Genomic DNA, 13464 nt, shown 5'->3' with positions numbered 1-13464 from the left:
CGCTCCACATCCAGTCCAGAATTTATCGTTTGTAGAATCTTTAATGATGGTCATTCTGACTAGTGTGAGGTGATACCTCATTGTAGTTTTGATTTGCATTTCTCTAATATCAGAATTGCTTTTTAATTAGTTTAGTAACTGAGTTTTTCCTTATAAAAACAGTGGAAAAGTTATCCTTATTTCTTAATGCTATTACTAATGAGTACATCATATTACTTGATTCAGTGCCTGATTTTGGACATTTCTAGAAAAGGCTAGATAGTATTTTAAGTCCACTAGATTTTTAATAATATTCTAAAATAGAAGAATTATACACTGCCTCATCTGTATTAGGAATATCCGTAAGACTCTTGCTCCTTGGAAGAAAAGTTATGACCAACCTAGAGAGCATGTTAAAAAGCAGAGACATTACTTTGCCTGTAACAAAGGTCCGTCTAGTCAAAGCTGTGGTGTTTCCAGTAGTCATGTATGGGTGTGAGAGTTGGACTATGAAGAAAGCTGAGCACCGAAGAATTGATGCTTTTGAACTGTGGTGTTGGAGAAGACTCTTGAGAGTCCCTTGGACTGCAAGGAGATCCAACCAGTCCATTCTAAAGGAGATCAGTCCTGAATATTCATTGGAAGGACTGATGCTGAAGCTGAAACTCCAATACTTTGGCCACCTGATGCGAAGAACTGAGTCATTTGATAATACCCTGATGCTGGGAAAGATTGAAGGTGGGAGAAGAAGGGGATGACAGAGAATGAGACGGTTGGATGGCATCACTGACTCGATGGACATGATTTTGAGCAAGCTCCGGGAGTTGGTGATGATGGACAGGGAAGCCTGGTGTGCAGGACTGCAGTCCATGGGTTTGCAGAGAGTTGGAAATGACTGAGGGACTGAACTGAACTGATACCTAGTGTCCTGCTTATTTTTGTAGATAAAGTTTTATTAGAAAATAGCCATGCTCATGTATTTATAATTATCTGTGGGGCTTTTACATCATAGCACACCAGAGATTAATAGTTTCAGTAAAGACCATATAGCTTACAAAACCTAATACAGTCACTTTATATAAAATGTTTGCTGACCCCTGATCTATTATGTTCCTCTTTAAGGGTGAAACTACAGGACATAATGTTGGAAAGCTTCTGTGATGGTCATATTAAGTCTGACAAAGTGTACATAAAAAACTTCGTTTTGGTTTAGTTGCTAGGTTGTGTCCAGCTCTTGCAACCCCATGGACTATAGCCTACCGGTCTCTTCAGTCCATGGCATTCTCCAGGCAAGAATACTGGAGTGGGATGCCATTTCCTTCTCCAGGGGATCTTCCTGACCCAGATATCTAAAGTTGCTTCTATTTCTTCTTCAGTGTTCCTCATCATAAGGACCTGGTTCAGAAACTAAACATGCATACCTTTCCTATAGCAGATAACTCTTGCTGAATCACCGTTTGCAGTAGCATATCTTTTACTTTGAAGAATTTATATCAGTCAGAAATTTAAACACAAGTCAAGAGGCTTACCACATTAGTGGAGGAAGAGGAAAATAGAAGTAATCCAGGTTACCCAGCAGTCAACTCCAGCCCAGGGGAGCTGTCACACCTGACTCACTTGCTGCTTTAGACAAGACTTGGGAAACGTATCAGTATCATAGCACCAGGTTTTTTTTTCTGGGTATCTCAGATGTCAGGTTTGGAAGAAGCAGTTGCTTCGTTGTCAACAGATCTTATCATGGGCTTTATTTAGAAGATAATTTATTACTGCTGTCATTGAATAATAAAATTCCTACAGCTGTGGAGAGAAAGTTTGGAGGAAGGAGGGTTATTTCTCTGATGTTTAAGTCTGAAGGCTAAGTTAATAATAGTGAAATTATTTCTTTTGTTTCTGTGGCACACATGTACTTGCTTTCGGTGTGTTGATACAGTAATGTGTACTTTATATTTTAATTCGCAAATTCCCTAAATGTTGACATTTGAAGGACAAAGTTAATTTTATTGTTAGTCCAAAAAGCATCAGTATTGTTTTAAAATTTTTGTGCTGTAGACTTTTACTTGTTACTAGAAGAGGGTTTCTCTCAGCTTCCCTGGTGGCTCAGTAGTAAAGAATCCCCCTGGCAATGCAAAGGACACAGGTTCATTCCCTTATCCGAGAAGATCGTACATGCCATGGAGCTACTAAGTCCATGCGCCACAACTGCTGAGCTAGAGCTCATGCTGCGCAACAAAAGAGGCCCCCACCGTGAGAAGCCCACTCACCACAACTAGAGAGTAGCCTCTGTTCTCTGAAACTACACACAGCAATGAAGACCAGAACAGCCGAAACTAAAAAAAAAGAAGTCTCTCTGAACACACTATTCCCCTACCTCTCTTAACACTTACTCTCTTGGTATTGAATCCAGATCACCTCTTTTGTGATCCAGGCCTATGTGTCAGCTGGTATTTGGATATTTTTACCTATTTGTCTAAGCATTAAACTCCCGTATTCCTCTTGAATCTGCCCTTATTTTATTTGCTGTTTCCCTGGTCAGTACCATAGTTTGCCGAGTCACTAAGTATAAATCGTGTCATCCTTGCCTCTTTCCTGTTTTCTCGCTTTCTTAGCCAGCCTGTCTTACAGTCTGTAAGTTCTGCCTCCTAAACTTACCTTGACTGTATCTCCTCATTTCCATTCCCACAGCCGTCACTCTGCTTCAGATCAGCTGAATTATTACAAGTGCCTCTTTAAGTCTTGCTTCCTACCATTTATTCTCCACATTGCACTCCAGGTGGCTTTTCTGAAACCAAAATTTGACCAGGTGCTTCCTCATAGAAAATTTTTCACTGGCTTATCCTTATTCTCAGAATAAAGTCCAGTTTATTAATGTGGTTTACTCAGCCCTGGCTTTATTTTTTTTGGTTTTACTTAGCTTTGTAGCTTAGTATTCCTTACTTATTCCTCTCAAGTTGGAGTGTACTATGTCCCTAGATGCCCACTGCCCACCCTACCTAGAACATATCTTCCCCCTCCCCCCCAAACATTCCAAACTTACTTGTTCTTCAGCTCTCATTGTAATAATTTGTTTCCCTGCCATAAACAAACCTGAGTTAGCTGGGGTTTTTTGTTTTTTGTTTTTCTTTTCTATAGGTCTCTTAGTACCTTATGCTTCCCCTTTCTTAGTATTTATTACATCACAAATAATTGTCAGTTTATTTGTCAAAATTATATAAATGTAAGTTTGAATAGGGTCATGTATCCACAGTCTGTAAATTAGAGTAACTTACTGGCACATATTTAGTGCTCATAAATATTTACCTTTTATAATAAATAAGAGAGGGTAATATGAACTGGTCTGCACAACTATAAAATTCTGTCCCATAATTTTCTTTACATGTCACATAACATCTTTAGAAATGACTTGTCTTTACACGTTTCAAAAGAACATATAAGGTAAAAATCTAGTACCTCTTTACAGTTAGCATGTTTAATATTAATAATTTCAAGATTGTGTCATCCTTTTAAAATAATTTGAATAGGAGCTCATCATTGAAATCCTTATTTTAATCTTACTACCCTCCATTGCTAGTAATCAATTGCTAGTAATCTCTACTTTGGATTTGGTATTTCTGGTTAGCCTAATGATTATATTTTGTTATAAAGGCAGATAACACTAAATTGCTGGGTGTTTTATTTGTTACAGTCTACCCTGATATTTGCACTATCAGCCTTGTGGCAGTAAGTGATATGAATAAGCATGCTGATAGAATTGCTTTTTGGGATGACGTCTATGGCTTCAACATGTCCTGCATGAAGAAGGCAGTCATTCCGGAGGCTGTGGTGGATATTTTAGATCCAAAGACACTTATTTCAGACGCCTGTAGTATTAAGGTGGGTACTTACCTAATTTTCTTTAACGATGTGGCTTTTTATTATTTTTCATTTATGAGGTTAGTATTTCAAATTAATGAATTGATTTTAAGTATGGGTCTTCAAAACTAATCATTCTTCATTTTAATTAAAGCAACTTGATGCCATAATATTTACCAGTTGACTGTGCCATCCGTTTGGAATCACTTCTCTTTATGTAGTAAAGTTTCTTACACTGAAGGCTTGAATCATTGACTTAGTAAAGGCAGAAAGTCCTGTTGTAGTGTCATTTCTGCTTTACCACCACCTCCTGCCCTTAGTTCTAAGCTTCTTATTTACAGCCAGGTTATTCATTCATGTATGTTTCACACAGTTTAACTTCTCATTCAGATTTCCTCCGTTCAGATTAAGTAATTATAGTGACAATGTCCATGAGACTAAAACCCTGCTGTTTTAAATTTTATATTTTTCACCATGTTAATCTCTAGTTTTATTGACAATTTGCTATGTCGAATTTGCATAGGTTGAGTATTTGCCGTTAGTGATAGTACTGTTGGTTTTGGTGAAAGACTCCTTAATTTATCTATTTCAATTGTATAATTAAATAAATATAGCTTGTTTAGTATTAAATTCAGAACACTGTCTCTTTTTAGTCACACTGTTACTTTCATAGTATCAATAATTATTCTTGGCACAAAATATTCAGTAGATACTCAGTAAAAGTTCATTAATTTTCTTAAGTGGATAAAGTCTTAATATGTAAAGTTTCTCAACAAGAAAACAAGCTGATTAAAATTGCGTTCATTTAAGAAAAAAAAATATAGCATGGTTAATGACTATAGGACTGTTCAGTGCCCTGGTACACTGAGTGTAAAGGATCTATTTGGATTCTTCCACTCAGGGAAGGGTGTATGGTTATAGCCAATTCAGTCTTAAGATGGAACAGAAAGAGAAGGGTCCCATGTCGTGGTGCTAATTTCTCTTTCTAGTTATTTCTTGGCTTAATTCCCCAAAATGCTATGGGTAAATAAGATAGTTGAAATAGAAAATTTAGGACTGATAAACCAAGGTGTTTAAAAAGTATACATATCCTTTTTCTTTTTGTTTGTTTAGGTAAATGTTGCCTGTTCTGTATTCCCCAATCCTGTTATAAATAAAAGGCAACCACAATGTAGCTTCTTTAAAATTTCCTCACTGTTTAAAATAGAGTAATGCCTCAAGTAGTCGTGTGAATTGTGTTCACTGTGTTACAACCTATTCATGGTCAGCCAAATGCCAATGACAGCCTTCACAGCGCAGCATCCTTTGGTCACACTGCTGTACCCAAGTCCATCTACTCTCCATAGTGAAATGGAGAAAGCTTTGAACTAGGACAGAACAGGAAAATAAGGATATTTGGCCATTTTTTTCCCTGAAGTGAATCTTCATAGTTGATTTTGTTCATTGTTTGGAATTGTTATGGTTGTTCTTAATGTCTAACAAACTTCAAATGCACTTGCAAAAATGAATTCTAAAACATCTTGTTCTTCTAAATAGCATATGTTTTCAAGTTGGCATTTCCTACAAAAAAGATTGACTTACCACATAATTTATTGTCAATGTGTACCACTGGTGGTTTACAAAATGATTTTGGTTGGAACAAGGAAAACACTTTTTATTTGAGAGTATCTTAATCTATCTTAGAAAAAATTTTAGCACAACAGAGTCATGATTTGATATATATTATTCATATAACAAGTCTAAGTAAAAAATACTAATTTGATTAAAAGAAGATATAATTATATATTAGTGCTAGTAGCCCTTAAGTTTAGAAATAATCCCCAAAGTGGAGTGTGGGTGATTAAAGTTTGCAAAGCATTGGCTTACAGTAATTTTTTTGCATAAAAAGAAATATTTATGTGTTTCTGATTTTGTTTTTACTATTTTTACTAAATCCTTCCCTCTACTCTTTTTTTTTCATGGGTAGCATATAGATTGTCATACGACATCTGTCTCAGATTTGGAATTTTCTTCAGATTTTACCCTAAAAATCACAGAGACATCATTGTGCACGGTAAGCTATTTCATTCTACTTTCACAAATCTCTCTAGTAGTGTGGTTGATTGGCAGGCTAATGAATTAATTACCAGACTTGTGATAAATGAAAAAGACTATTGCCTTTGACAGTCTATCGAATCTGTCTGTTGAATAGATCTGTTTTAATAAGTCAGTAGACTTCAGAAAGTTGAGAAGAGAGAGTATTAGGAAACCATGTTTACATAGTGATATTTCTTTATAAACTCTTCACTGTTACTTATATAATTAATGGAGAACACTCAACTTTATCTTCATAGATAAAAGGGAAATGCCCTGCTCCTCTCACTGACTCTTAACACTCAATTTAGATGGAAATAAGATGATCATTTGGTGTAATATTTTATATTCCTGTGAGAAAAATAATGAAGAAACTGATGGTGTACCTGTCTTGAAAGATTCAGCCTGCTCTAATAGAAATAAGTAGATGTTTTAGAAAAGTTAGACAAATCTAGATTCACATTTGGTTCTGCCACTCCATAGTTTGTTACTTTGTTCAGCTTACCTAGGTAATAAGTACTGCAGACTAATTAACTGCTTTAAGAAAAATGGTTATTCTTTCTGTGTTGAAGACTAATTGTATAGATTAGTGAGATATAACATGTGAAAACACCTACAATGTAGCCAGAAATGTTACTAAAATACATTAATTTTTCTTAAATAATTTCTAAATGTGTATTAACACTAAGTTTACAGTATATACCTTTACCAGGAGACTTAGAATGTTAACAAAATGTGGACCTTTCCTTACCAACGTATAAATTTACATAGGTATTATAGGTATATTTTTATCATCTTAAAATTTAATTACATGGTTTAAAAAATACTAACTATATCTTCAAAATGAAAAATTTTATTGAAAACCGTATCGTCAGAAACTGTGAAACAGATTATAGTCATGTAAACTTTGACTCTTCAACCTGATTCTTTTAAATACTTTGCTCAGATCAGCGTACAAAGATTATATGATTTCTTCAAGAGTTTTTTCAGTTCATTTTGAGCCAATAATTATTTTATATCCAAAAATGTTTTAGCTATTCTTTGATGTTATGAGAAAGTCTTTTTTTCATCAAAGTTGGTTTTATAGTTTAAAAAAAAATCTAAATCCCAGACTTATGATTGTTAAGCACCCATTATATTAATGTATTTAATTGGTGAAAAGCAAAATTTCATTTTTCCCATTTGTTTATCCCAGACTTTCTAATTCTGCTTTTTATTAATAGAAACTGAAGTTATTTGGTCAGTTGAAATTACAGACTACAGCCTTTAACTCCTAGACTTACTCTGTGTTTTGATATTCATAATCCTTGAGTGTTAAAAATGACCTCGTTTTTAAAAAAAATATTTTATTGAAGTGTGGTTGATTTACAAATGTGTTAATTTCTGCTGTACAGCAGAGTGATTCAGTTATACATATATATACATTCTTTTTCATATTCTTTTTCATTATGGTTTATTATACAATATTGAATATAGTTCCCTGTGGTATACAGTAGGACCTTGTTTATCCCTTCTGTATATAATACTTTGCATCTGCTAATCCCAACCACCCACTCCATCCCTCCCCACTACACCAAACCACAGTCTGTTCTCTGTATCCATGGGTCTGTTTCTGTTTTGTAGATAATTTCATTTGTGTCATATTTTAGATTCCACATACAATTGCTGTCATATTATGTTTGTCCTCTGACTTACTTCAATTAGTATGATCATCTCTGGGTCCATCCTTGTTGCTGCAAATGGCATTATCTCATTTTTTTTCTATGGCTAAGGAGTATTCCGTTGTGTATATCTGTACCTCATCTTTTTTATCCATTCATCTGTTAACATTTAGGTTGCTTTCGTGTTTCGGTTATTATGAATAGTGCTATTATGAACATAGGGGTACCTGTATCTTTTTGAGTTATAGTTTTTTCTAGATATGTGCCTAGGAGTGGGATTGCTGAATCGCATGTTTTTTTAGCAACCTCCATATGGCTTTCCATAGTAGCTATACCAATGTACATTCCCACCAACAATGTAGGAGGATTCCCTTTTCTCCACACCCTCTCCAGCATTTGTTATTTGTTGATTTTTAATGGTGACCATTCTGACTGGTGTGAGGTGGTACCTTGTTGTAGTTTTGATTTGAAAAGTGAAAGTTAGTCATTCAGTCATGTCCGACTCTTTGTGACCCCATGGACTGAGCCCACCAGCCTCCTCTGTCCATGGAATTCTCCAGGCGAGAATTCTGGAGTGTGTACTCGTTCCCTTCTCCAGGGGATCTTCCCAACGCAGGGATCAAACCCAGGGCACCTGCATTGCAGGTAGACTCTTTACTGACTGAGATTTGATTTACATTCCTTTAATAATTAGTGATATTGAGCATCTTTTCATGTGCCTGTCGGCCATCTGTATTTGTTCTTTGGAGAAATTTAGGTCCTTATTTAGGTCGTTTATTTAGGTCTTCTGCCCCTTTTTGGTTGAGTTGTTTTTTGTTCCTGAGTTGCATGAGCTGTTGTATAGTTTGGATATTAGTCCCTTGGTGGTGGTGGTGGTGGTGGTGGTGGTGGTGGTCATCTTTCCTCCCAGTCTGTAGGTTGTGTTTTCTTTTGCTTATGGTTTCCTTTGCTGTGCAAAAGCTTATGTTTGATTAGGTCCCATTTGTTTATTTTTCCTTTTACTTCTATTGCCTTGGGAGACTGCCCTAAGAAAACAGTGGTACAATTTATGTGAGAGAATATCTTGCCTATATTCCCTTCTGGTTTTATGGGGTCATGCCTTATGTTTAAATCTTTAAGCCATTTTCAGTTTATTTTTGAGTATGGTGTGAGGATATGTTCTAATTTCATTGATTTACATTTGACTGTCCAACTTTGCCTACACTGCTTGCTGAAGAGAGACTGTCTAAAAGAGACCTTGATTAATGGCCATTGATCTATAAAGTAACTCTTAGAAGTTACTTGTTGTATTACCACTACTATTAAATAATATTATTTCAAATCTACTTGCAGTGATCTCCACACAAATCAAAGTAGAGCAAATATGAAACTGGTGAAGACCTCAAGACTGTGTTTGTTTTTAGTTGTGCATATTTTTGAACTTTATTTATATGAGTTTATTGAGTTTTATTGAAATGTTTTTTATTTTCTGGGTATGGGTTGAGGTTCTTAGTTTCAGACAACGGAATCCAGATAAGCTTGTTTAAGCAGAAAGAATTTGCTAAAGAAAATAAGAGGATTTCCAGACACAGTGGCAGAGCTAAAGGATAGGCTACATTTTGAACTTCCAGAAACAACTTATAGAACCACACCACCTTAGAACTGGCCTGCTACAAAAGCTGTCTTCCCCACTGCAGGCCCAATAAGCCCCAGTACCCCTGGCCCACTGAGGTACCACCACTGACAGCCCCAGATGCATAACCACTTCACTACCATTCTGTTCCTGTCCTCTACCCACCACCCAACTCATGCTGTCCAGTTCCTCCTTACAAATCTTGATTCAACACCTCTACATAGCTGAATGCAGATTATGTTGTACCCTAGTTACAGAAAGTCTTGGAGAATACTTTTAGCCACAGAAGTGTTAGGCTGGAGAAAGTATCATAACACATAAGCTGGGTTCCCTTGCTGTCTGAAAGTAGAGTGTTCTGTGAAACTTTTTGTAAACTGAAGTGGTGTAAAGCGAAGAAAGCTACCTTAGAACCACATCTTGCTAAAGATGCATAAGCTAAATTGGTATAAAGTGTAGATGCAATTCATAGCTCTGGTGGCTTGATGCTGAGATGCCTAGTGTGAATCCTGGGAAAGAAGTGTGGCACTCTCTCCAGAACAAACACTGAATGCTACTTTTGCTTTTCACCGTTTTTTGTAAAAGCAAAAATCCTCTTCAAATTTATTTCTGTTAGGGAAAACATAGTAATGTAGGTCTTTTTTAAAAGGGACATGGTGTAAAGTGAACTTTTGAAAAGCAGGAGATACCTATATAGAATTATTTCTATTGTTATTTGGGATAGAGTACAAGAAAGAAGCTTTATGTTAAAAGAAATTGTATTTATCCTTTGATGATCTTAGTTTTATTTTGTATATTTAAAAGAGTAAAATAGAATGAAAAAAGGGAAAAAACTGGTAGTCTGTTTAATCCAAAGATTGTAATCAAAATGTTTATGTTGAAAAATAATGTGTCAAATAGGTGTTACTGCATTTGTCCTTGTACATTTGGAGTTCCATATCTGTGAAGAACCATTTAGAATTACATTTTTATTCCCAACTTGCCTGAATGATTGTAATGTAAAAGTCTGGATTGAGACTGGCCCAGAGTTTGAGAGAAAGGTGGCAGGAGATTGGAAGGGACCCGTATGTGTGTGATCACACTGCTAAATAACATAGTTCTGTAACTCACCTTGAGAGGAATGTATAGTCTTAAATCATATTTATTGGTTGCGTGCCAAGTTTTGAAGATAAAAATTTTAGTACTCAACGTTTATGCTAACTCCTCTGATACTATGTGGTCAAATAGTCAATATAAATTATCTTTGATGGTGATAATATCCAGCAGGCATTGAACATTTGTATGTCAGGCAATGTGCTAATCACTTTAAAAGCATTATTTCATTTAGTTTGCATAATGACTAGTTTACATGGATACTAATATTCCCATTTTATGGGTGAAGAAAAAGATAAATCACGGTAATATTTTGAGCAATACACTTACTCTTTCCTAACCCAAAGAAACTTTCATAGGGGGATCATACAAACTATTAAAGGAACATTGAGAAACGTTATGAGTTCTTCCAGGTGTGAAAGACAGGAGGTTGCATGTTCTCTATTTGAAACAGGTTTGAAAAATCTTATTCCCAGCTAGTAGTCTAGCAGTTGTTGAGAGGGAGAGGGAAGAGAATGTGTATGATCACAGTGTGCTCTTTATCCGGGGTGGGACTGACAGACTCATAGGCTACAATAAGCCCCATAGTCCATCCTCTTTGCAGCAAAGAAAAAGTATATCTTAGAAAAATCTTTTATTTACGCTGTCAGAGTAAGCTTATAGTTGTTTGATTAATCACGTACATTTCGTAAAACCCGCCTTTGCTTCCAAGTATGTTACTCTAACATGAACCTGACTTGAGTGAGATTTTATGGCCTAATGCTTGTATTGTATTTTCATTGTTTGTGAATCTCAACCATCCACCCATATCTACTCTAGGTATCTTTGGCTCTTTTGCTGTTGTCGTTGTTTAGTCACTCAGTCGTATCCGACTTTTGCCACCCCATGGACTGCAGCACACCAGGCTTCCCTGTCCTTCACCATCTCCCAGAGCTTGTTCAAACTCATGTCCATTGCATCAGTGATGCCATCCAGCCTTCTCGTCCTCTTGCATCCCCTTCCCCTCCTGCCTTCAATCTTTCCCAGCATCAGGGTCTTTTCCAATGAGTCGGCTATTCACATCGGGTGGCCAAAGTATCGGGGCTTCAGCTTCAGCATCAGTCCTTCCAATGAATATTCAGGACTGATTTCTTTTAGGATGGACTGCTTGGATCTCCTTGCAATCCAAGGGACTCTCAAAAGCCTTCTCCAACAGCACAGTTTGAAAGCATCACTTCTTTGGTGCTTATCCTTCTTTATGGTCCAAGTCTCATATCCATATGAGACTAGTGCATAAACCTTAACTTTGACTATATGGACCCTTGTCATTAAAGTGATATCTCTGCTTTTTAATATGCTGTCTTAATACGCTGTCTAGGTTTGTCATAGCTCTTCTTCCAGGGAGTAAGAGTCTTTAAATGTCATGGCTGCAGTTACAGTCTGCAGTAATTTTAGAGCCCAAGAAAATAAAATCTGTCACTGTTCCCATTGTTTCCCCATCTACTTGCTATGAGATGGGACGAGATGCCATAATCTTAGTTTTTTGAATGTTGTTTTAAGCCAGCTATTTCATTCTCCTTTTCACCTTCATTAAGAGGCTCCTTTGTTCCTCTTTGCTTTCTGCCATAAGGGTGGTATCATCTGCATATCTGAGGTTATTGATATTTCTCTGGCAATCTTGATTCCAGCTTATGCTTCATCCAGCCTGGCATTTAGCATTTGCTCTGTGACAGAGTGCCAACTCCTTAACCTCTTCACTTAACAACTGTCTGGAGCTACTCTGCAAGCCTAGTCTTCAAGGCTACTTTTTAGATTATTTGCCTGGTTACTTGGTAATAATCCATTAATAAAGGTATTAAGAGAGGATGAGTGCCTAATTGGAATTTAGTTATTCTGTTACATAATCAGAAGAATTAATTAAAAATATGGGAAATAAAAAGCAATGTCTGGTAAAGAGATGGAAAAAGTTACTCTGGGGAGGAAGAGGTATGGCTTTCTTAGTGAAGAAAAAGGTACCCGATTTTGTGGAGAAAGTTGCTCTGGGAGGAAAAGGTGTGCTTTTCTTAGAGTTAAGAGAAAGGTACCCAGTTTTGTATTGCTAAGTACAAACCTTCAAATACATTAAATGCTTTCTTTCTTGTGCTTGAAACCTGAATGCGTAGCTAAAAAATAAGATAGAGAATTTCTCTTAGTAGTTAAGCCCATAAAGCTCAACATTCAGAAAACGAAGATCATGGCATCTGGCCCCATCACTATATGGGAAATAGATGGGAAAACAGTGTCAGACTTTATTTTGGGGGGCTCCAAAATCACTGCAGATGGTGACTGCAGCCGTGAAATTAAAAGACGCTTACTCCTTGGAAGAAAAGTTATGACCAACCTAGATAGCATATTCAAAAGCAGAGATATTACTTTGCCAACAAAAGTCTGTCTAGTCAAGGCTATGGTTTTTCCAGTGGTCATATATGGCTGTGAGAGTTGGACTGTGAAGAGAGCTGAGCACCAAAGAATTGATGCTTTTGAACTGTAGTGTTGGAGAAGGCTCTTGAGAGTCCCTTGGACTGCAAGGAGATCCAACCAGTCCATTCTGAAGGAGATCATCCCTGGGATTTCTTTGGAAGGAAATCCAAAGTTTCAGCTAAAGCTGAAACTCCAGTACTTTGGCCACCTCATGTGAAGAGTTGACTCATTGGAAAAGACTTTGATGCTGGGAGGGATTGGGAGCAAGGAGGAGAAGGGGATGACAGAGGATGAGATGGCTGGATGGCATCACTGACTCGATGGACAGGGAGGCCTGGTGTGCTGTGATTTATAGGGTCGCAAAGAGTTGGACACGACTGAGAGACTGAACTGAAGTGAATGCAGCTTTAGTTAGCAACTGACTTCCTACCTATCATATCAGCCTGTCTAACCTTGCAGTAAATGAACAATAAAGTCCATTATTTTCATGGAAGTTTCATAGGTGTTCAGAAGCAAATGATTTAAAGCTATATAATTTAGAACCAGTGTGTTTTATCTTGTGAGTTAAGGTTTATTTTTTAATGCCATTTATATAATTGTGTAATGTTCTCTTACTCTGTATTCTAGCAGCATTTATATTGATAATATAATATAAGCTGAATAAGGTCTGAATAAGCTCCATAAAGATACAGAAAAGCATCCTTTTTCCTAATCCTGGGTATACATTAAATGACTTCTCATAGTTCTTTCATATAAAAATGA

General features: G+C 36.5%; 1 protein-coding gene across 1 annotated transcript in view; it reads left to right on the top strand.

Moving 5' to 3' along the window:
* Positions 1-13464, top strand: part of PRMT3 (protein arginine methyltransferase 3) — a 121762-nt gene that overhangs the window by 69869 nt on the left and 38429 nt on the right. The window contains 2 exon segments of the mRNA NM_001102076.2: positions 3662-3849; positions 5795-5881. Of these exon segments, the coding sequence (NP_001095546.1) occupies positions 3662-3849; positions 5795-5881 (275 nt within the window).

The sequence above is a fragment of the Bos taurus genome, chromosome 29 (assembly GCF_002263795.3).
Source record: "Bos taurus isolate L1 Dominette 01449 registration number 42190680 breed Hereford chromosome 29, ARS-UCD2.0, whole genome shotgun sequence".
NCBI lineage: Eukaryota > Metazoa > Chordata > Mammalia > Artiodactyla > Bovidae > Bos > Bos taurus.
The sequence above is the reverse complement of the archived record's forward strand: the minus strand, read 5'-3'. Positions and strand labels throughout refer to the sequence as shown.